This window comes from Fistularia commersonii, chromosome 21 (assembly GCF_037954325.1).
Source record: "Fistularia commersonii isolate RoL2024-O1a breed Wild chromosome 21, RoL_Fcom_v1.0, whole genome shotgun sequence".
In the NCBI taxonomy this organism is placed as follows: Eukaryota; Metazoa; Chordata; class Actinopteri; order Syngnathiformes; family Fistulariidae; genus Fistularia; species Fistularia commersonii.
In genome coordinates, this window is record NC_141304.1 from 862501 (window position 1) to 885120 (window position 22620).

Below are 22620 nucleotides of genomic sequence, written 5' to 3' on the forward strand. Positions count from 1 at the left end.
TCTGCTCCTCTAATTCATCTCCTCATCTGACATCCAGGGTACTAAATGTTCTGCCCATGTGGTTCCTCCTGCAGCTCCTCCTCCCGGTGCTGCTGGTGTTTCCAGATGAAGCTCAGACTTGGAAATGACCCCGGTGGAGACCGGGAGCGGCAGAAAACACACACACACACGGGTGGGAGGAGGAGGAGGAGGAGAGTGGAAGGGGGGGGGGGGGTGTCGTGGGAGGGCCCACGGCCCGTGAAAAAGGGCCGGTCTTGGAAAGCGGCCACAAAGTAACACAATGTTCCGGCTGTGCCGCCGGAGCCGCGCCGCCGCCGCCGCCGCCGCCGCCGCCGCCGAGAACACAGTGTTCCAGCAGACACCCTGACCTGTAACCCGTTCCGCGCCGCGCTGCGCGGAAACAGCCCGTCCCCACACACACACACACACACACACACACATGCACACACACGCATATGCACACATGCATGCATACATGCACAAGCGCGGTCAGCTGACCGCAACGGATTAACGGTTCCGCAAGAAACGGTTGGTGTGTGTGTGTGTGTGTTTATGTGTGTGTGTGTGTGTGTGTGTTTCCGGTGACTGGAGGTGTGTTGAGAACGTGACGACGGCGGTCCCGGTGTGTTTGCAGGTCGGATGGTGCGTTCAAGTGCACGTCGCTGCAAGAAGGAGTCACGGTTACCGGTGATACCGACGACAACGTCGGTTATTATTATTATTATTATTGTTGTTGTTTATTTTATTGTTGTTGTTATTAGTAGTAATAATATAACTGATGTTATTATTATTATTGGTAGTAGAAGCAGTAATGTTATTTTAGTAGTAATAGTATCATAACCGTTGTTATTATCATTGTTATTGTTATTAATATTAATATTAGTCGTAGTATTATTACTGTTATTATTATTACTGCTGTTGTTTTTATTATTATTATTATTATTGTTGTTTTTGTTGTTGTTGTTAGTAGTAGTGATAATATAACTGCTGTTTACATTTTTATAATGGGTAGTAGTAGTAGTATCATAACCGTTGTTATTATCATTATCATTGTTATTGTTATTATTATTAGTCGTACTATTATTACTGTTTTTATTATTATTGCTGTTATTATTACTGTTGTTGTTTTTATTATTATTGTTGTTGTTGTTGTTAGGAGTAGTAGTAGTAGTATTATACTGTTGTTATTATTATTATCATTGGTAGGAGTAGTAGTAATGTTATTAGTAGTAGTAGTAGTAGTAGTAGTATTATAACTGTTTTTATTATTGTAACTATTGTTATTATTAGTAGTATTATAACTGTTATTATTATTATTGCTGTTATTATTACTGTTTTATCATTATTAGCATTATTACTGCTGTTGTTATTATTATTGTTGTTATTGTTGTTGTCAGTAGCAGTAATAGTATTATTATAGCCTTTGTTATTATCATTATCATTGTTATTGCTATCATTAGTAGTAGTATTATAACTGTTTTTATTATTATTGTTGCTGTTGTTATTACTGTTATAAGTATCATTACCATTAATTCTAGTCATGTATAAATGATGTACAATTTCTTTTGTCAACTTTCAGTATATTATTATAATTATTATTGTTGTTGTTCCAATTATTCTTATTGAAGTTATTATTCCTATGAAATGTATTATTGTTATCATTAGTCCATCAATTCCACAGTTTTCAGTATATTTATTAGAGTTGTTATTATAATTACCATTATAATTAAACATATTACTATTAGCACTTGTCGAAATCTTCCGGACTTGAATTTCCCTCTTGGACGAAAAGCCGAAACGTCTTCGAGGGAATAAATTCCAGTCCCGTCGCCACGACAAGAAGATTTAGACGAGTGTCTAAACATCTTATTAGCATTATATCATTATTATTGATAATACCATATTAATAATACCTTTGCCATTGTTACTATTATTATTGGTCATAGTGTCATCACTATTATCCTTTTTATTCACAATTAATTGTATTATCTGCAACTATTATTATTCGTAGTAGCGGGAGTAGTATCATCGTCAATATTACCATTATTATTATTATTTTTAGTATTAGTATTATCATCATAGTTATCAGTTTTAGCATTTTAAAATTAGCACAATAATTATTATTAGCAGTGGTATTAGCTTCGTCAATATTACTGTTATTATTATTATTAGCAGTGGTATTAGCTTCGTCAATATTACTGTTATTAGTATTATAAGAGGTGGTATTAATATTATTATAATCCCCAATAATTACAATTATTGCTATTAGTGTTATTATCATTGTTTTTTTTTTGTTAATAAATATAATAAATACCACTTTGATAGGAATAAGTTCTGCAAGTGTTGGTTGGTGAAGGACCGGCGTGTAGCAGAAATCATTCCAGAACATCTCCATCTCCTCTACACACTCACACACCCACAGTGTGTGTGTGTGTGTGTGTGTGTGACCTAGTGTCACTGGAGAAGGTGTGTGCGAACACATCGTGTCACGTTCACCTAAAGCTGTCTGCTCACGTACCTCCTTACCACACACACACACACACACACACACACACACACAAGCAGATTAACAGAAAATGTGTGTGTGTGTGACGGGATCTAAGATGTGCACACACACACACACACACACACACACACACAGAATCTAATGAATAAAGGCCATTCATTCAAAGTCCAGTGTTGGGTTTGATTCCTCGAGAGGCTCCAGAATCAGGACGCCGAGCAAACTTTGTTTCCACCGAGCGGCGTGTTTTTTGAAAGCTCACGCGTGTGCAAATGAGCCGTCCCGGTTAGCTCATAATGCTGGGTCATCCACACACACACACACACACACACACACACACACACATTGCAGCCTTGTGTTTACTGCCGTCTCAGCGTACTTTACGTGAACCGGTCTGCGGTCCTGAGATAACCCAGGGTGGCGGCGGTGGCGGGGGGGGGGGGGGGGGGTGGCAGGACGCCGTCTGGCAGGAGGCCACGCAACAATCGAAGGGAACACGGCGATCCTGTTATTTATAAAGGTGACATAACGTCGGTGAACCTGAGTCTGCGCGGGGGCGCGAAGAAAGCTTTTCACACACTCCGCTGGAACATTACATTCACCGCTCGGAAACAACAGAAAGGAGGACGGGGCGGAAATAGGGCAGGGAGGTGGAGGGGGGGGGGGGGGGCTCCTCGTGCGATCCTGGAGGCCTCCTCCGTGCACGACCTCCCACCTGAAGCTATCAACGACAAATAGATCATTTAGAAACCAGTGTGTGTGTGTGTGGGGGTGTTTCCTGAAACAAAAAGAGTCTCTCGAAGTTTTCTTTTCTTTGCATCGATGATGAAACCGGCGGCTCGGAAAGGAAGCGTCCGCGGGTAAATCCCCCGTTAGCCGCTTAGCGCAGACGTAAGCGACGTCTCCCCCGCCGCCCGCCCACCCGCGGAGAAGAAGCGTCGCTTCTGTGTGGAAGGAGAAATCCCGCCAGTCGTGCTTCTCAACCGCCGCCGCCGCCGTTTTCCCTTTGCTACCCGAGACGGCGAAGAAAAACACACAAAGCGGTTCTCCTCGGCGGCCAGGAGAGAATCCGTCTGCAGCCTCGGCGCGACCAGAAGCACGAGGGCCGAGTTCACCCGGGGATACGGGGCTGCACAGTCATCAGGAAGTGAAACAGAACAGAATGTGCTGTTCTAATCTGACTGAAAAACACGGCCGGAGTGAAAGCGTGAGAGAAAAAAGGGGGGGGGGGAGGAAAAAAAACAGAAGAAGATGTTTCATTTAAACGGTGAAAAAAAAAAAAAAAAGGAGGATCCTGTGGCGGCGGCGGTGAGGGGGGGGGGGGAACAAGCCGGGGCTTTGACTCTGGGTTAGGAGAGGCTGGACACACACACACACACACACACACACACACACCAGTGCAGGCATAAAGCTCTTGTGTTCACACTGGGAGTTTAATCTCCAGGGCGATCCTGTTTATCCCAGGTCCCTCCTTTGGACGTGAGTTCCAATCACACACTGATTCAAAACAACCACAGCAGCTCCGCAGCTGATCTGTCACCCCACACACACACACACATACACACACACCTCGCCCGAATGACGCGCCGTTCATACTCGTGGACGGATCCGCCCCGGTGTTCGCCGGCGCTAATAATAGGATGTGTGTGAGGCCGGGGGTGAAGCTGCGTTCGTGCACAGAACGTCCTGTGTTTTTTATTTTTCTCCGCACGTGCAGGATCCGAGGATGTTTCAACCTCCGATATGAAGGCATCCGCCGGCTCACGTCCTTGGTCTCTGGGCGCGATCTGGAACCCCAGAATACAAAAACACTTCTCGTCCACGCAACAGGGGGACGGTTGATTTCACCACCTTGACGGTTTGGGTGGAGCCGAAAGCGAGAAACCAAAAGAAACGCGATTGCCCGCCTCCGTCGCCGTACCCCGATGTATCCGCTCGCTCTTCTTCTTTTGTTTTCCGCTAACGGGCCCGTCAAGCTCCGTTCGTTCGACCTCCACGTCACGCTGGACAACTCGCCTACTTCGGCCCTACGAGTTGCTGAGAGGTTAAATAAGACGACGGCGGGCAGGGGATCGACAAGACAAAGAAAACTAAGGATCATTCACGCTGGGACTTAAATCTCAAGACTTTTTTGAAGTTGTACGGCGCAACCCAATGACAAACCCAAGCACAACCCAATGACAGCTTAGTGGTCAAGACAGCGAATGATAGCGGTGAATATTTTCATCTAGATGGTCCTTGGAGACAAAAAGGTGAAGATGACGTGCCATCACAATAGTCAAAAGAAACCGGGAAATGTTATGCACCGGCTTTCAACAGCCCTAAAAAGACACATCAAAAAGGATGACTACATGTTAAAGGGAAAGTGGTGATTTGAAGCTTGAGGGATCCATTCATCAACATGCTATTATTATTAGCATTATTCAACATGGCTGCAGTACCTCTTCCCGGCCACTAGGGGGCAGCACCTCCCGGAAACAGCAGCACCACAGAAGAAGAGAGCCGAGCTGTTGCGTCTTTTCCGCTCTGCCTCTGACCGGCGGCGCTAGGCTACACGCCGTTAACACACGGTTTTTCAGTCGAATCCGCCCCAAAACACTGACCGCAGGCGCAAAACAGAGGTAAGGCCGTAAAAGAAACGAGGTGGCAGTTGTTTTCCGTCGCCCGGGAAACAAAGTAACTCGAGTTATTTTCCACCCGTTGTTTCAGAATCAAACATCGTGGTAGCAGATGCTAACCTAGCGAGCTAACGTAGCTCTAATGTATGAACGCGACCGGATGGGGGATGGGAATCCTCCCGGCGCACGGCGTTTATTTCACACCCCGGACTGGATTTATTCTTAAACTTGATAAAAATCGGATTCTGTCTTTTACAAAGAAATACTTTATAAAAGTGTAGAAGTGGGGGAGAGGACACTCACTTTAACCGGCGTCGTTTTCCGCGCGAACAATGGTGCGTTAGCCGCCGGCTAACTGAAGCGGTGTCTTGGCGGAAGACGGTGCATCGATCGTGGGATCCACGTGATCTTTAATGCACGGTAATGTGCACCGATCCACGCAGGAAATAAACACACGCATAGTCGTTTATCCTCCTGGTTTGAGGCAAACACCGGCCCGTTCGTCCGTACCTTGCAGAGGAAGCTTCCTCCTCCTCTTCCTCCTCCAGGTGTGTGATCAGTGTGTCCACGCGTGGAAAATCCTCGATCTAACCTCTTTCCGTCCCCCCGCAGGCACACCCAGCCCAGGCTCACCCTCCGGACCTCGGACCCGTCAGAATGGGAGGTACACTGCTTCCCACTCGTGTTATCCAGCCGTCCGGGTTTCCACGGTGCGGCCCGAAGCCCGCGAGGTTCCACGGCAACCACGCACAAGTGGACCCAGATCCACAGAAAGGAAGCGGCGACGTTATTTCCCGCCATTTATCTCTATATCTGTAGCCTAACCGCGTTTCTTTTAATCATCCGGCTGCAGCAAGAGCTGGAAGGAAGTGCCTGAGCTCATTATCTGCGAGGACATTTGAATAAAACGGCATCAAACAGAGATTTCCAAAGAAGCCTCCGTCCGTCAGGCGCCCCTTTAAAAAAAAAAAAAAAAAAACACCGATCGATACCGAAGTTTTGTTCGCTCCTGCAAACAGACATGACATAAGAAGCGTCCGGTTCCCGTCGACCGCAACGAGTGTGTTTCTCTGCAGACTCACCCTCCCTCTCTCTGCGTCCTCCTCAGACCAATCCTTCAACAGAGACTGTCCTCTGGACTGCAAGGTGTACGTCGGCAACCTGGGCAACAACGGGAACAAGACGGAGCTGGAAAGGGCCTTCGGTTATTACGGCCCCCTGAGGAGCGTCTGGGTGGCCCGGAACCCCCCCGGCTTCGCCTTCGTGGAGTTCGAAGACCCCCGGGACGCGTCGGACGCCGTTCGCGAGCTGGACGGAAGGTCGCCGGACCGCCCGTCGCCGTTCCCACGTGGACGCCTCTTTCCCCGCCGCCGTTAAACCCTCCGACCCCCTTCCAGGTCCATGTGCGGCTGCCGAGTCCGCGTGGAGCTTTCCACCGGGGAGAAGCGCTCCCGCAGCCGGGGCCCCCCTCCGTCCTGGAGCCGGCGCCCGCGGGACGACATCCGGCGGCGCAGCCCTCCCGTCCGACGCAGGTACGTCCGAACGCTCTCCGGGCCGCCCTCAAGTCGGTCGCTTTGTTTGTTTGTTTTTTTTTTTTTTTTTTTTAGAATTTGCCGCTCCAGATCAATTAGCCATGTTTCTAAGACGACCGTAACGGAGAGGCTCGGCCGCTCCCGCCGGCCGGAAGCCTCGGCGTTTTACTAGATTAGACGTGAATCTGCGGCTCCTCGGCCTCCGAGTAGCAGAGGACGGCTGGCGGCCGAGTCCCGAAAGAGACTCCTCGTCAGCCATCAGCTGTTTCTGATTAGCCGCCGCGCTAGGCTCTGTGTCGAGTAGCTTTCTGCGGGTGTGTGCTTTTTTTTTTTTTGATTTTCTGAGTTCAGTTGCTATCTATTAATAAAACTGAACCCCGTTGCAGAGTCACCTCCACGCTTCTCACCATCCGACTCAGTCGACTAGTCCTCTTTCAGCATCATGTGACGGCTGACCGGCGAGCCCCACTCAGCTTGGCTGGTGTTGTCACATGACCCGGGCGCACCGCCAGTCGTCAGTTTCCACCAACCTTTTGGTTCCTGAGCATGCAGTTCCCAGCATCCTCCTCTTCTTCCTCCAACATTAACCGATCGGCAGCGGCCCGCCTCATATTGTCAGCCAATCAGCGTCTTTACTTTTATTACTCTCCACGCAACTTCTGTATCAGCGGCGACGGCGCCCGGCTTTCGTTCCTCCCCCCAAAAAGACAGGGACAATCTCCAGCCGCCCCCTCCGACCGGCCGCCCAGCAACTTCCTATCGCCAACATTTTCACCACGTGGCAAATCCTCTCTGCAATTCGACCCCCCTCAGCATCTTGCGTCATTTGTTTCTTGTCCAAATCCCCCAAAATAGTAAGTTTTTGCTTTTATCCTGTCCTTTGTAGTCTTTGTGCTTGATCTAGCTCTCCGAGCGATTGCCATTTTTTTTGGGATCCGCCCGGAGGAGGCGCCGCCGCGGCCCGGAGGCTCCGACTCCACCAAAGCTAAATCCGAAGGGCGTCGACCTTTAACCTCCGCCGGCGCGTCTTCGGGTCTCGACACGAGGAAGCGTTACTTAGCGGACGGCTAACACCTCCGTGTCGAGCCCCGACGTCCAATCTGGCTCCTCGTCCGGCCAAACCGCCTTCTTTCGGAAAGGCCATTCGACCGTCGGACGCTAAAAAAGAAAAAAAGAAGCGTTTTAAAAGACGAGTTTTGATGTGGCGACGCCTCCCCAAAGCCCGCCAGTGAAACCTGTTCTTTACCCGGCTTGCACTCTAGATCGCCCAGGAGGAGGAGCTTCAGTCGCAGCCGCAGCAGGTGAGCTCGCCGCTGACCTTCTTCTTCTTCTTCTTCGCCGCCGAAGCCGAAGCTCACCCTCCTCCTCCTCCTCCTCCTCCCGCAGGTCTCTGTCCAGAGACAGACGCAGATATCGATCTCTGTCCAGAGACAAGAACCGCAAGCGTTCCAGATCCTTCTCACAGTCCAGGAGGTGAGTGGTGGCGGCGGCGCCCGCCGGCGGCGTCCGACCCCTCGCCATCTTCTCAACCCCGCCTTCTTCTCTCCTCCCGCAGCCGCTCTCGTTCCAACGACAGGAAATGAGGAGTCGGACGTCCCTGCAGGAATCCTCCGCGCTCGTGAAAGATCTGAATTTTATAGTCCCTTTTTTTTTTTTATTTTAGATTTTTTTTTTGTTTGTTTGTTTGTTTGCTCTGCTCCCACACAGTCTGGCGTTTTTTTTTTTGTTTTTTTTTTTAATAATTTCGTCGTCTCTCACGGCGTGGTTTCCACCATCCCGGCTGGCGTCAACAGTTTTTCCGTTTTATTCTGCATGTGTTGACATTTCTTTTGGGGGTTTCTTTGTACGTCAGGTTTTTTAACTGTTGAATTAAAGATGGTTCTTTTGCCCCTCCTCCCCTTCGCGACCTCCTTCCGTTGGATTCCTCCCCGCCGTCTGCTCCATGCTCCAAAACTGGACGCCGTTTACGAAAACCAAACCTCCGTAACGTTGTTTTCCACGGCGTCGAAGGCGTTCGTCTTGGACTTTGCCTGTTTCCGCCCGCCGACGCCGGACTTTTCTTCAATAAATGTGTTTTGTTTTTTTTCCAAAGTCAACCCGCCTGTGTTTGCTTGGCCAAATACACTCACCGGACACTTTATTAGGTTCACCTGTCCAGCTGCTGGTTAAGGCATGTAGACGTGGTCAAGACGATCTCCTGCGGTCCAAACCGAGCATCGGTCTGGGGAAGAAAGGTGATTTGGTTGTTGGTGCCAGAAGGGCTGGTCTGAGTATTCCAGAAACTGCTGATCTACTGGGGTTTTCACGCACAACCATCTCTAGGGTTTACAGAGAATGGTCCCAAAAAGAAGAAATATCCAGTGAGCGGTTGTTCAGAAATGCCTTGTTGATGCCAGAGGTCAGAGGAGAACGGCCAGACTGGTTCCAGCTGATAGAAAGGCAACAGTGACTCAAATAACCACCCGTTCCAACCAAGGTAGGCAGAAGAGCATCTCTGAACCCACAGGACGTCCAACTCTTAAGGGAGATGGGCTACAGCAGCAGAAGACCACGCCGAAACCGAGGCTACAATTTGCACGAGCTCATCAAAATTGGACAATAGAGGTTTGGAAAAAAAAAACGTTGCCCGGTCTGATCAGAGTCTCGATTTCTGCTGTGACATTCGGATGGTCAGAATTTGGCGTCAACAACATGAAAGCATGGATCCGACCTGCCTTGGATCAGCGGTTCAGGCTGGCGGTGGAGGTGTGAAGGTGTGGGGAATATCTTCTTGCCACTCTTTGGGCCCCTTGGTACCAATTGGACCCAAAAGGGCTCATGTTACACCTCTGCTCATCCAGTAGCTGCCAGGATCAAGCACAAGCTCCTGACCCTGGCCTTCAAAACCACCTCAGGAACAGGTCCAGCATATCTGAACCAAATGATAAGACCTTATGTTCCTCTAATACAAACCTACTAGCAGCACCTTCTGCTCGCTCTAAGCGATCTCAGGCAAAACTGTTCTCCGTTCTACTACCTCAGTGGTGGAACAAACTTCCGGAAGCAACCAGACTAGCATCATCTCTCTCAACCTTCAAGAAACAGGTAAAAACTTTTCTCTTTCAGGACTTTTTACTGCGCTGATGCCCCAGATCAGGTTAGGCACCAAGTTAGGCTACACAGTGTTTGTGTACGTCTTTGTCCAAAAAAACCAAACCCCAGCTTACTGTTCTGTATATTTCCTGTGCATCTTGTATTTGCAAGTGTATTTGCAGTCCTCATGTCCTCTATTGTAAGTGGCTTTGGATAAAAGCGTCTGCAAATGTAACTGAGCATCGTTGCAAGTGAGTATTGTTGCTGACCAGGTCCATCCCTTGAAGACCACAATGTACCCAACTTCTGACGGCTACTTTCGGCAGGATATTGCACCACGTCATAAAGCTGGAATCATCTCAGACCGGTTTCTTGAACATGACCATGAGTTCACTGGACTCAAACGGCCTCCACAGTCACCAGATCTCAATCCAGTAGAGCATCTTTGGGATGTGGGTGGAACGGGAGATTAGCATCATGGATGTGCAGAAGACAAATCTGTGTGATGCCATCGTGTCAACATGGACCAAACTCTCTGAGGAACGCTTCCAGCACCTTGTTGAATCCATGCCATGAAGAATCGAGGAAGTTCTGAAGGCTAAAGGAGGTCCAACCCGTTGCTAGCATGGTGTACCGAATAAAGTGTTGGGTGGGTGGAAGTCGCGGTTGTCAGTTTCCCCGTCGAAGTCGCGCAGGAAGTTGCGCCATCGCGGTCTCGGCGCCGCCCACCAGGCGAGGACTTCGCACGACGCCTGAAGTCGCTCTGAGAAGATCCGTCATGGCCGACACGCCGGGAAGGAAAAAGAAGCTCTCCTCGCGGCGCAGAGCTCCAAAGCAGAACCCCGAGGAGTCCGGAGGAGAAGCGAGGAGGCCGCCTTCCACCGAAGCTTCGAGAAGAAGGAGGGGCGGCTGGGGTTCGGTTGGTGAAGGAAACCACAGAGACATGGAGGAAGTTGAGAAAAGAGCGAGAGGCGAGAACTTGGAGGTGAAGCAACCCGAGGAGGAGAGCCTGCAGGAAGAGACGCCTCGGAGATGGAGAGGTGCAGGAGGTGAAGGACCTCTCCAGGGTTCCTCAGAGGGAGAAGGTCACCGTGGGAACCTGATGGTTTCTGAAGAAGGAAGCGGCAAAGAAGTCGGAGGCCGAGGAGGAACCGAAGATCTCCTGAGAAGTGAGATACCAACAGGTTCTGCTGATGGATCAGAAGGGGATTCCTTGAAGGTCACCGATGGAGACCATGAGCTGAGGACCTCCTGGAACCCAGAGACACCAGAGGAGGAAACATCTGAAGACGTCAAGAAAGGGCTGGTGGTTCCTGGTGGTTCTTCTGCTCCTCACTGGGAACCGTTCCTTCTTTCTTCAGGAGCTGAAGCACCAAAGACCCCTGTGGTGGAGCTTCTGCCTGCAGGAGCAGAACCAGAGGTCTCACACATTGAACTCCTGGAGGAGAACGAGCTGGAGAACCTGGACGACCAGGAGGTCCGCTCGGTTGGAACGGACCTCCTGGGAGCAGAAACTCTGATGGAGATAGGAACAGATTCGGAATCGGTCATTGATGGAGACCATGAGCTGAGGACCTCCTGGAACCCAGAGACACCAGAGGAGGAACCATCTGAAGACCTTTCTGAGATGGACAGATGTTCTAGTCCGGCAGCAAGCTGGTCCAGACCAGAGGAGAACCTTTGCTCTGAGAAAGATGGGATCAAGGAGGGGCTGGAGGCCAAAGGATCATCATCTCCAGCTGAGACCACTGAGGAGGACATCAAGACCAGAACCACCTGGCCTCCAGAGGAGGTGCTGCTCACAGGTTCTCCACCTTCAGACCAAGACGAGGGCAGGATCCACGAAGGAGGTCGTTCCTCAGACACTTTACAAACCCTGAACCTGGACATGAGGTCTCCTCCTGGTTCCTCACCTGAAGATGATCCAGAGAACATCAGAGAGCAAAGCCAGGTAGACTTCAGCTCCAAGAGGAGAAGAAAACTGGGATCCAGCCGGAGGAGCAGACGGGTCGCCGTGGACCTGAAGGCTCCAGAAGGAGAAGGAAACACCAGGAGCCACGGAAACCCTGGAACCTGGTCAGCAGATGTTCCAGACAGAGATGAGGTTCTCAGCAGCAGAGAAGAAGAAGAAGAAGAACAAGAGGACCAGAAGGACGGCTTCAGCCACCTCACACAACCTGACCAAGTAATGCAGATACCAGATGAAGAGCACTCAGATGTGGGAAACATCTACCAGGCCCAAGGTGGAACCTCCACAGCCAGAACCTGGGCTTCTTCTCAGGAGCCAGACATGGAGGAGACAACCTGTGAGGAGGAGGAAAACATCAGGAGTACCACAGGAGGTGAGCAGGAGGTCCATGAAGAAGGAAGGAGGCTGTTTGGCGTAGCTGGAGAAACCCTGGAGAAGGACCTGCTGTCCAAGAAGAAGAAGATGGGCTCCACTCGCAGGTCCAGGATGAGAGGGGAACCAGAGGAGGATCTGTACGGCTTCCAGGATGCAGAAGGTCCAGGCTACAACGTAGAGTCCGACCACAAGGAGGCGACGAGCACGTTGGACTCCATGGAGGCTGCAGAGATGTTCTCAACACTGAGTCTGATGTCTGAAGAGCAACAGGACGTCCACCAGCTCCAACCTTCTCCAAACACCAGGACTTCAGTCGTTGAAGATGCACCTCCGACCCACTCCGAAGAGGAGCTGCAGGTTCTTCAGGATCCTGGTGGTTCTTCTGCTCCTCAATGGGAACCGTTCCTTCTTCCTTCAGGAGCTGAAGCACCAAAGACCCCTGTGATGGAGCTTCTGCCTGCAGGAGCAGAACCAGAGGTCTCACACATTGAACTCCTGGAGGAGAACGAGCTGGAGAACCTGGATGACCCGGAAGAAGATTCGATCGGAACGGACCTCCTGGGAGCAGAAACCCTGATCAAGATAGGAACAGATTCCGAATCCTTGAAGGTCACCGATGGAGACCATGAGCTGAGGACCTTCTGGATCCCAGAGACACCAGAGGAGGAACCATCTGAAGTCATCAAGAAAGGGCTGGAGGCCACAGGATCATCATTTGAGGAGGACATCAAGACCAGAACCACCTGGTCTCAGGAGGAGGTGCTCCTCGCAGGTTCTCCACCTTCAGACCAAGTCGAGGGCAGGATCCAAGAAGGAGGTCGTTCCTCAGGCACTTTACAAACCCTGAACCCGGACATGAGGTCTCCTCCTGGTTCCTCACCTGAAGATGATCCAGAGAACATCAGAGAGCAAAGCCAGGTAGACTTCAGCTCCAAGAGGAGAAGAAAACTGGGATCCAGCCGGAGGAGCAGACGGGTCGCCGTGGACCTGAAGGCTCCAGAAGGAGAAGGAAACACCAGGAGCCACGGAAACCCTGGAACCTGGTCAGCAGATGTTCCAGACAGAGATGAGGTTCTCAGCAGCGGAGAAGAAGTACAAGAAGAACAAGAAGAAGAAGAGGACCAGAAGGACGGCTTCAGCCACCTCACACAACCTGACCAAGTAATGCAGATACCACATGAAGAGCACTCAGATGTGGGAAACATCTACCAGGCCCAAGGTGGAACCTCCACAGCCAGAACCTGGGCTTCTTCTCAGGAGCCAGACATGGAGGAGACAACCTGTGAGGAGGAGGAGAACATCAGTACCACAGGAGGTGAGCAGGAGGTCCATGAAGAAGGAAGGAGGCTGTATAACGTAGCTGGAGAAACCCTGGAGAAAGACCTGCTGTCCAAGAAGAAGAAGATGGGCTCCACTCGCAGGTCCAGGATGAGAAGGGAACCAGAGGAGGATCTAGACGGCCTCCAGGATGCAGAAGGTCCAGGCTGCAAACCAGAGTCCGACCACAAGGAGGCGACAAGCACGTTGGACTCCATGGAGGCCTCAGAGATGTTCTCAACACTGAGCCTGATGTCTGAAGAGCAGCAGGACGTCCACCAGCTCCAACCTTCTCCAAACAGCAGGACTTCAGCCGTAGAAGATGCACCTCCGACCCACTCCAAAGAAGACCTGCAGGTTCTTCAGGATCCTGGTGGTTCTTCTGCTCCTCACTGGGAACCGTTCCTTCTTTCTTCAGGAGCTGAAGCACCAAAGACCCCCGTGGTGGAGCTTCTGCCTGCAGGAGCAGAACCAGAGGTCTCACACATTGAACTCCTGGAGGAGAACGAGCTGGAGAACCTGGACGACCAGGAAGAAGATTTGATCAGAACGGACCTCCTGGGAGCAGAAACTCTGATGGAGATAAGAACAGATTCCGAATCCTTGAAGGTCACCGATGGAGACCATGAGCTGAGGACCTCCTGGAACCCAGAGACATCAGAGGAGGAACCATCTGAAGACCTTTCTGAGATGGACAGATGTTCTAGTCCGGCAGCAAGCTGGTCCAGACCAGAGGAGAACCTTTGCTCTGAGAAAGATGGGATCAAGGAGGGGCTGGAGGCCAAAGGATCATCATCTCCAGCTGAGACCACTGAGGAGGACATCAAGACCAGAACCACCTGGCCTCCAGAGGAGGTGCTGCTCACAGGTTCTCCACCTTCAGACCAAGACGAGGGCAGGATCCACGAAGGAGGTCGTTCCTCAGACACTTTACAAACCCTGAACCTGGACATGAGGTCTCCTCCTGGTTCCTCACCTGAAGATGATCCAGAGAACATCAGAGAGCAAAGCCAGGTAGACTTCAGCTCCAAGAGGAGAAGAAAACTGGGATCCAGCCGGAGGAGCAGACGGGTCGCCGTGGACCTGAAGGCTCCAGAAGGAGAAGGAAACACCAGGAGCCACGGAAACCCTGGAACCTGGTCAGCAGATGTTCCAGACAGAGATGAGGTTCTCAGCAGCAGAGAAGAAGAAGAAGAAGAACAAGAGGACCAGAAGGACGGCTTCAGCCACCTCACACAACCTGACCAAGTAATGCAGATACCAGATGAAGAGCACTCAGATGTGGGAAACATCTACCAGGCCCAAGGTGGAACCTCCACAGCCAGAACCTGGGCTTCTTCTCAGGAGCCAGACATGGAGGAGACAACCTGTGAGGAGGAGGAAAACATCAGGAGTACCACAGGAGGTGAGCAGGAGGTCCATGAAGAAGGAAGGAGGCTGTTTGGCGTAGCTGGAGAAACCCTGGAGAAGGACCTGCTGTCCAAGAAGAAGAAGATGGGCTCCACTCGCAGGTCCAGGATGAGAGGGGAACCAGAGGAGGATCTGTACGGCTTCCAGGATGCAGAAGGTCCAGGCTACAACGTAGAGTCCGACCACAAGGAGGCGACGAGCACGTTGGACTCCATGGAGGCTGCAGAGATGTTCTCAACACTGAGTCTGATGTCTGAAGAGCAACAGGACGTCCACCAGCTCCAACCTTCTCCAAACACCAGGACTTCAGTCGTTGAAGATGCACCTCCGACCCACTCCGAAGAGGAGCTGCAGGTTCTTCAGGATCCTGGTGGTTCTTCTGCTCCTCAATGGGAACCGTTCCTTCTTCCTTCAGGAGCTGAAGCACCAAAGACCCCTGTGATGGAGCTTCTGCCTGCAGGAGCAGAACCAGAGGTCTCACACATTGAACTCCTGGAGGAGAACGAGCTGGAGAACCTGGATGACCCGGAAGAAGATTCGATCGGAACGGACCTCCTGGGAGCAGAAACCCTGATCAAGATAGGAACAGATTCCGAATCCTTGAAGGTCACCGATGGAGACCATGAGCTGAGGACCTTCTGGATCCCAGAGACACCAGAGGAGGAACCATCTGAAGTCATCAAGAAAGGGCTGGAGGCCACAGGATCATCATTTGAGGAGGACATCAAGACCAGAACCACCTGGTCTCAGGAGGAGGTGCTCCTCGCAGGTTCTCCACCTTCAGACCAAGTCGAGGGCAGGATCCAAGAAGGAGGTCGTTCCTCAGGCACTTTACAAACCCTGAACCCGGACATGAGGTCTCCTCCTGGTTCCTCACCTGAAGATGATCCAGAGAACATCAGAGAGCAAAGCCAGGTAGACTTCAGCTCCAAGAGGAGAAGAAAACTGGGATCCAGCCGGAGGAGCAGACGGGTCGCCGTGGACCTGAAGGCTCCAGAAGGAGAAGGAAACACCAGGAGCCACGGAAACCCTGGAACCTGGTCAGCAGATGTTCCAGACAGAGATGAGGTTCTCAGCAGCGGAGAAGAAGTACAAGAAGAACAAGAAGAAGAAGAGGACCAGAAGGACGGCTTCAGCCACCTCACACAACCTGACCAAGTAATGCAGATACCACATGAAGAGCACTCAGATGTGGGAAACATCTACCAGGCCCAAGGTGGAACCTCCACAGCCAGAACCTGGGCTTCTTCTCAGGAGCCAGACATGGAGGAGACAACCTGTGAGGAGGAGGAGAACATCAGTACCACAGGAGGTGAGCAGGAGGTCCATGAAGAAGGAAGGAGGCTGTATAACGTAGCTGGAGAAACCCTGGAGAAAGACCTGCTGTCCAAGAAGAAGAAGATGGGCTCCACTCGCAGGTCCAGGATGAGAAGGGAACCAGAGGAGGATCTAGACGGCCTCCAGGACGCAGAAGGTCCAGGCTGCAAACCAGAGTCCGACCACAAGGAGGCGACAAGCACGTTGGACTCCATGGAGGCCTCAGAGATGTTCTCAACACTGAGCCTGATGTCTGAAGAGCAGCAGGACGTCCACCAGCTCCAACCTTCTCCAAACAGCAGGACTTCAGCCGTAGAAGATGCACCTCCGACCCACTCCAAAGAAGACCTGCAGGTTCTTCAGGATCCTGGTGGTTCTTCTGCTCCTCACTGGGAACCGTTCCTTCTTTCTTCAGGAGCTGAAGCACCAAAGACCCCCGTGGTGGAGCTTCTGCCTGCAGGAGCAGAACCAGAGGTCTCACACATTGAACTCCTGGAGGAGAACGAGCTGGAGAACCTGGACGACCAGGAAGAAGATTTGATCAGAACGGACCTCCTGGGAGCAGAAACTCTGATGGAGATAAGAACAGATTCCGAATCCTTGAAGGTCACCGATGGAGACCATGAGCTGAGGACCTCCTGGAACCCAGAGACATCAGAGGAGGAACCATCTGAAGACCTTTCTGAGATGGACAGATGTTCTAGTCCGGCAGCAAGCTGGTCCAGACCAGAGGAGAACCTTTGCTCTGAGAAAGATGGGATCAAGGAGGGGCTGGAGGCCAAAGGATCATCATCTCCAGCTGAGACCACTGAGGAGGACATCAAGACCAGAACCACCTGGCCTCCAGAGGAGGTGCTGCTCACAGGTTCTCCACCTTCAGACCAAGACGAGGGCAGGATCCACGAAGGAGGTCGTTCCTCAGACACTTTACAAACCCTGAACCTGGACATGAGGTCTCCTCCTGGTTCCTCACCTGAAGATGATCCAGAGAACATCAGAGAGCAAAGCCAGGTAGACTTCAGCTCCAAGAGGAGAAGAAAACTGGGATCCAGCCGGAGGAGCAGACGGGTCGCCGTGGACCTGAAGGCTCCAGAAGGAGAAGGAAACACCAGGAGCCACGGAAACCCTGGAACCTGGTCAGCAGATGTTCTAGACAGAGATGATGTTCTCAGCAGCAGAGAAGAAGAACAAGAACAAGAAGAAGAGAAGGACCAGAAGGACGGCTTCAGCCCCCTAACACATCCTGACCAAGTTCTACAGATGCAGATACCAGATGAAGAGCACTCAGATGTGGGAAACATCTACCAGGCCCAAGGTGGAACCTCCACAGCCAGAACCTGGGCTGCTTCTCAGGAGCCAGACATGGAGGAGACAACCTGTGAGGAGGAGGAGAACATCAGGAGTACCACAGGAGGTGAGCAGGAGGTCCATGAAGAAGGAAGGAGGCTGTTTAACGTGGCTGGAGAAACCCTGGAGAAGGACCTGCTGTCCAAGAAGAAGAAGATGGGCTCCACTCGCAGGTCCAGGATGAGAAGGGAACCAGAGGAGGATCTGGACGGCCTCCAGGATGCAGAAGGTCCAGGCTGCAAACCAGAGTCTGACCACAAGGAGGCGACAAGCACGTTGGACTCCATGGAGGCTGCAGAGATGTTCCAGACACTGAGCCTGATGTCTGAAGAGCAGCAGGACGTCCATCAGCTCCAACCTTCTCCAAACAGCAGGACTTCGGCCGTAGAAGATGCACCTCTGCCCCACTCCGAAGAGGAGCTGCAGGTTCTTCAGGATCCTGGTGGTTCTTCTGCTCCTCACTGGGAACCGTTCCTTCTTTCTTCAGGAGCTGAAGCACCACTGACCCCTGTGGTGGAGCTTCTGCCTGCAGGAGGAGAACCAGAGGTCTCACACATTGAACTCCTGGAGGAGAACGAGCTGGAGAACCTGGATGACCCGGAAGAAGATTCGATCGGAAAGGACCTCCTGGGAGCAGAAACTCTGATGGAGATAAGAACAGATTCCGAATCCTTGAAGGTCACCGATGGAGACCATGAGCCGAGGACCTCCTGGAACCCAGAGACACCAGAGGAGGAACCATCTGAAGTCATCAAGAAAGGGCTGGAGGCCAAAGGATCATCATCTGAGGAGGACATCAAGACCAGAACCACCTGGCCTCCAGAGGAGGTGCTGCTCGCAGGTTCTCCACCTTCAGACCAAGACGAGGGCAGGATCCAAGAAGGAGATCGTTCCTCAGACACTTTACAAACCCTAAACCCGGACATGAGGTCTCCTCCTGGTTCCTCACCTGAAGATGATCCAGAGAACATCAGAGAGCAAAGCCAGGTAGACTTCAGCTCCAAGAGGAGAAGAAAACTGGGATCCAGCCGGAGGAGCAGACGGGTCGCCGTGGACCTGAAGGCTCCAGAAGGAGAAGGAAACACCAGGAGCCACGGAAACCCTGGAACCAGGTCAGCAGATGTTCCAGACAGAGATGAGGTTCTCAGCAGCAGAGAAGAAGAAGAGAAGGACCAGAAGGACGGGTTCAGCCAGCTCACTCAACCTGACCAAGTTCTCCAGATGCAGATACCAGATGAAGAGCATGCAGACGTGGGAAACATCTACCAGGCCCAAGGTGGAACCTCCACAGCCAGAACCTGGGCTGCTTCTCAGGAGCCAGACATGGAGGAGACAACCTGTGAGGAGGAGGAGAACATCAGGAGTACCACAGGAGGTGAGCAGGAGGTCCATGAAGAAGGAAGGAGGCTGTTTGGCGTGGCTGGAGAAACCCTGGAGAAGGACCTGCTGTCCAAGAAGAAGAAGATGGGCTCCACTCGCAGGTCCAGGATGAGAAAGGAACCAGAGGAGGATCTGGACGGCTTCCAGGATGCAGAAGGTCCAGGCTACAACGTAGAGTCCAACCACAAGGAGGCGACGAGCACGTTGGACTCCATGGAGGCTGCAGAGATGTTCTCAACACTGAGTCTGATGTCTGAAGAGCAGCAGGACGTCCACCAGGTCCAACCTTCTCCAAACAGCAGGACTTCAGCCGTAGAAGATGCACCTCTGACCCACTCCGAAGAAGAGCTGCAGGTTCTTCAGGATCCTGGTGGTTCTTCTGCTCCTCACTGGGAACCGTTCCTTCTTTCTTCAGGAGCTGAAGCACCAAAGACCCCCGTGGTGGAGCTTCTGCCTGCAGGAGGAGAACCAGAGGTCTCACACATTGAACTCCCGGAGGAGAACGAGCTGGAGAACCTGGACGACCAGGAGGTCTGCTCGATTGGAACGGACCTCCTGGGAGCAGAAACTCTGATCAAGATAGGAACAGATTCCGAATCCTTGAAGGTCACCGATGGAGACCATGAGCTGAGGACCTTCTGGAACCCAGAGACACCAGAGGCGGAATCATCATCTCCAGCAGAGACCACTGAGGAGACCACCAAGACCAGAACCACCTGGTCTCCAGAGGAGGTGCTGCTCGCAGGTTCTCCACCTTCAGACCAAGTCGAGGGCAGGATCCAAGAAGGAGGTCGTTCCTCAGGCACTTTACAAACCCTGAACCCAGACATGAGGTCTCCTCCTGGTTCCTCACCTGAAGATGATCCAGAGAACATCAGAGAGCAAAGCCAGGTAGACTTCAGCTCCAAGAGGAGAAGAAAACTGGGATCCAGCCGGAGGAGCAGACGGGTCGCCGTGGACCTGAAGGCTCCAGAAGGAGAAGGAAACACCAGGAGCCACGGAAACCCTGGAACCAGGTCAGCAGATGTTCCAGACAGAGATGAGGTTCTCAGCAGCAGAGAAGAAGAAGAGAAGGACCAGAAGGACGGCTTCAGCCAGCTCACTCAACCTGACCAAGTTCTCCAGATGCAGATACCAGATGAAGAGAACTCAGACGAGCTGGAGAACCTGGAGAGCTCAGGTCTGGCTTTGCATCCACCGTCCAGGAGAAAGAAGATGGGTTCCACACGAATGAGAGCGAGGAAGGAGGTGCAGGAGGCCGGAGGTGGACCACCAGACCAGAACATCTCCAGACCCAAAGAGCTTACACCTCAGGACCAGAGCTCGGAATCTGATGCAGGAACCAGAGAAGGGATTCTTCTCCACGTGGATGGAGCCTTCACAGAACCTTCAGCTCACCGGACCAGAGAAGAAAGCCCAGACCTGCAGGTGGAACCGAGGAACCCGGCTGAGCCTGAAGCTCCTCTCCAACCTGAGTCCACATCACAATCTGGACGGAGGAGGAAGATGGGCTCCAGCCGGAGGTCATTAGGACGTCCGGCCCAGGAGAACCCGGCTGAAGGAACGGCAGAACTTGGGAGAACTTCAGCGACGGATGCGGAGGGAGGAGATGCCGAGGTCCTCGAGGAGCAGAGGACTTCTGCTCACCTTCCGCAGGTGAGAAGAACGGCGTCCTTCAGAGTTTCTCCTTCATGGCAACTCCAATAAACAGGTTCCTTGAGGAGAACCTGCCCGTAAACATCACGTCACCATCTAGGAGGAACTTTCCTCACCACGAAGACCTGAGGTCTTTGTTCGTCCGTTCCAGGTGAGCAGACCAACGTCCTCGCAGGCGGACGAGAGGAACCCGAAGCCATCAGCCACCCTTGGAGCTCCTGGAACCGGAGAACCTTTGGGGCCCAACAGGTACCTCGGGGAGAACTTCAGGTGCTGTTGAAGCACACCAGAGATCACGCTCTTTCAGAAGCTCTGGAAGCTTCTCAGGGTTCCTGCTCTGATGGAGCTCTGGTCTTCGGGTCGAGATCTTTCAGAAGCTTTCCAGAAGCTGTGTCTTATTTGTTGCTGGTGGCCTCCAGATCGAGAAGGTCGGCACAGCAGGAACCCTCCATCTGATCTCCTGCGGGGCAACTCCACATTTGCAGAACATGTGTCCTTCTGATCTCCACAGCCAATCATCTGCCTCCACCTGACTGATGTGTGTGTGTGTGTTTAGAACCAGAGAGGAGGAACCCGGAGCTTCCATGGAGCCATGGAGGGACCACCTTCAGAAGAACCTTTATTTAGGTACAAGAAGCTCTTCCCTTCTGACGGGACTCGGAACATCTGGACCTGATGGTGGTTTCACCCCAGGGTCTGGAGGCTACAACGTGGTCATGGTGGGTGACAGCGGCGTGGGCAAGACCTCCTTCATGAGAAGAGCCCAGACCGGGAAGTTCTCCCTCCACTTGTCCGCCTCTGTTGGTAAGACCTCGCGGCAGCTGGTGGATCCGCAGAAGAAAAGTTCTGACCTTTGACCTCCCGCAGGTCTGGACACCTGCATGTGGACGGTGATGGTGGACGGCAGGCCGGTGGTCCTGCATCTGTGGGACACGGCGGGTCAGGAGAGGTGGGTTCTTCTATCCTTCCATCAGGTGGAGTTGGAGACCTCACTGCATGTTCTCCGCTCTTCTGAAGGTTCCACAGCATCACCAGGCAGATCTTCCACAAGGCCCAGGCGTTCCTCCTCATGTACGACGTCTCCTCCTCCCAGAGCTTCGCCGCGGTCCGATACTGGGCGGACTGCATTCGGGTAAACCGCTTCTTCTCACCTCGAAGCGAAGATCTGAATGTTCTTCTCGGGGGAAAATAAACACGAACTTGCAGGAAGGGGCGGCAGAAGACGTGGCCGTTCTTCTCCTGGGGAACAAGATGGACCGAGCGGACCGTCGGGTGAAGATCCAGGACGGAGAACGCCTGGCTCAGGTGAGTCTGAACCCGTGGCTCCAGAAGGTGATCATCTCACGGTGTCCAAACGTCAAAGCCTCCACTGCTTTTTATCGTGAAAGGAGCACGGTTTGGACTTCCTGGAGTGCAGCGCCGCCACGGGGGACAACGTGATCCAGTCCCTGGAGATGGTGGCCAGGTAACTCCTTCTTCTCCTGCCAGAACATGCACTTCCTAGTAGGGTTCAGAAGTGCCCGGGTTCTTCTCACAACCCACATGGAGATGTTCCTCAGAAATCAGAGGAGCCAGTGTGAGTTGTCCACCCATGGCAGGTAGATCATCTGAGGAACCAAGCGGTTCCGTCGAGGCCTCCTGCAGACCTCCCAACTCGGCGGGTTTCCGACCCGTCCTCCTGGTCGCGGTGTTCGGCTGGAGCTCTGCAGAAGGTCCTCGTGCTCCGCCGCCCGACGAGACCCGAGCATTAAGGAGCGGCAGAAGCATACATGTCTGCTCTTGTGTCTTCAGGCTGCTGAATCAAAGACCCACCAGAGGCCAGGAGGTCCTGCTGGCGCCCAGGAGGCCTCAGAAGTCCTCCAGTTGTTGCTGAGCTGAAGTAAGTCTTTGAGAACCTCAGAGAACCTTTGGACCACCACCTCTGACCTGCAGCTTGTTCCCCAAACTCCTCAGGTGAGCTGAGGGAGCAGCAGGAGAAGCAGGAAGAGGAGGTCCAGGGCTTTCTGTCAGTTTCTCCGGGCGCCTGGACAGTTTGACCAAGATGGTTCCTGGTTGAAGATGCTTCTACCACAACACACCACCTCCCGCTTTGGATTCATGAATAAAAACATCACTCCATTGATT

At 52.3% G+C, this 22620-nt stretch overlaps 3 protein-coding genes across 6 annotated transcripts in view; 2 read left to right on the forward strand and 1 right to left on the reverse strand.

Annotated features, from left to right (window-relative positions):
* fkbp5 (FKBP prolyl isomerase 5) overlaps positions 1 to 338 on the reverse strand; it is a 10237-nt gene extending 9899 nt beyond the window's left edge. Inside the window, exon 1 of the mRNA XM_086168146.1 lies at positions 1 to 338. This exon is cut by the window's left edge and continues 67 nt beyond it. The gene's annotated coding sequence lies outside the window, so the exon portion shown is untranslated.
* Positions 339 to 4097: 3759 nt separating this feature from the next.
* Positions 4098 to 8749, forward strand: srsf3a (serine and arginine rich splicing factor 3a). 2 transcript variants are annotated; one of them, XR_015107741.1, is made up of 8 exons: positions 4098 to 5124; positions 5734 to 5785; positions 6230 to 6440; positions 6519 to 6653; positions 7040 to 7507; positions 7916 to 7954; positions 8040 to 8126; positions 8209 to 8749. XR_015107741.1 is itself a non-coding variant. In XM_086167784.1 (7 exons), the coding sequence occupies exons 2-7, from the start codon at positions 5779 to 5781 to the stop codon at positions 8234 to 8236; spliced, it is 507 nt and encodes a 168-aa protein (XP_086023910.1). In that variant the 5' UTR covers positions 5034 to 5124; positions 5734 to 5778; the 3' UTR covers positions 8237 to 8749. The 2 variants fall into 2 exon arrangements, 1 of the variants encoding a protein (XP_086023910.1); XM_086167784.1 differs by lacking the exon at positions 7040 to 7507 and having other exon boundaries at positions 5034 to 5124.
* A 10000-nt stretch (positions 8750 to 18749) lies between these two features.
* Positions 18750 to 22614, forward strand: rab44 (RAB44, member RAS oncogene family). Of its 3 annotated transcripts, XM_086169025.1 has the most exons (10): positions 18750 to 20496; positions 20648 to 20745; positions 21053 to 21123; positions 21190 to 21300; positions 21364 to 21445; positions 21514 to 21628; positions 21703 to 21801; positions 21885 to 21961; positions 22288 to 22375; positions 22450 to 22614. In XM_086169025.1, the coding sequence occupies exons 1-9, from the start codon at positions 18784 to 18786 to the stop codon at positions 22367 to 22369; spliced, it is 2448 nt and encodes an 815-aa protein (XP_086025151.1). In that variant the 5' UTR covers positions 18750 to 18783; the 3' UTR covers positions 22370 to 22375; positions 22450 to 22614. The 3 variants fall into 3 exon arrangements, with proteins under 3 accessions (XP_086025151.1, XP_086025150.1, XP_086025149.1); XM_086169024.1 differs by having other exon boundaries at positions 21053 to 21300; positions 22429 to 22614; XM_086169023.1 differs by having other exon boundaries at positions 21053 to 21300.
* Positions 22615 to 22620: the final 6 nt, after the last annotated feature.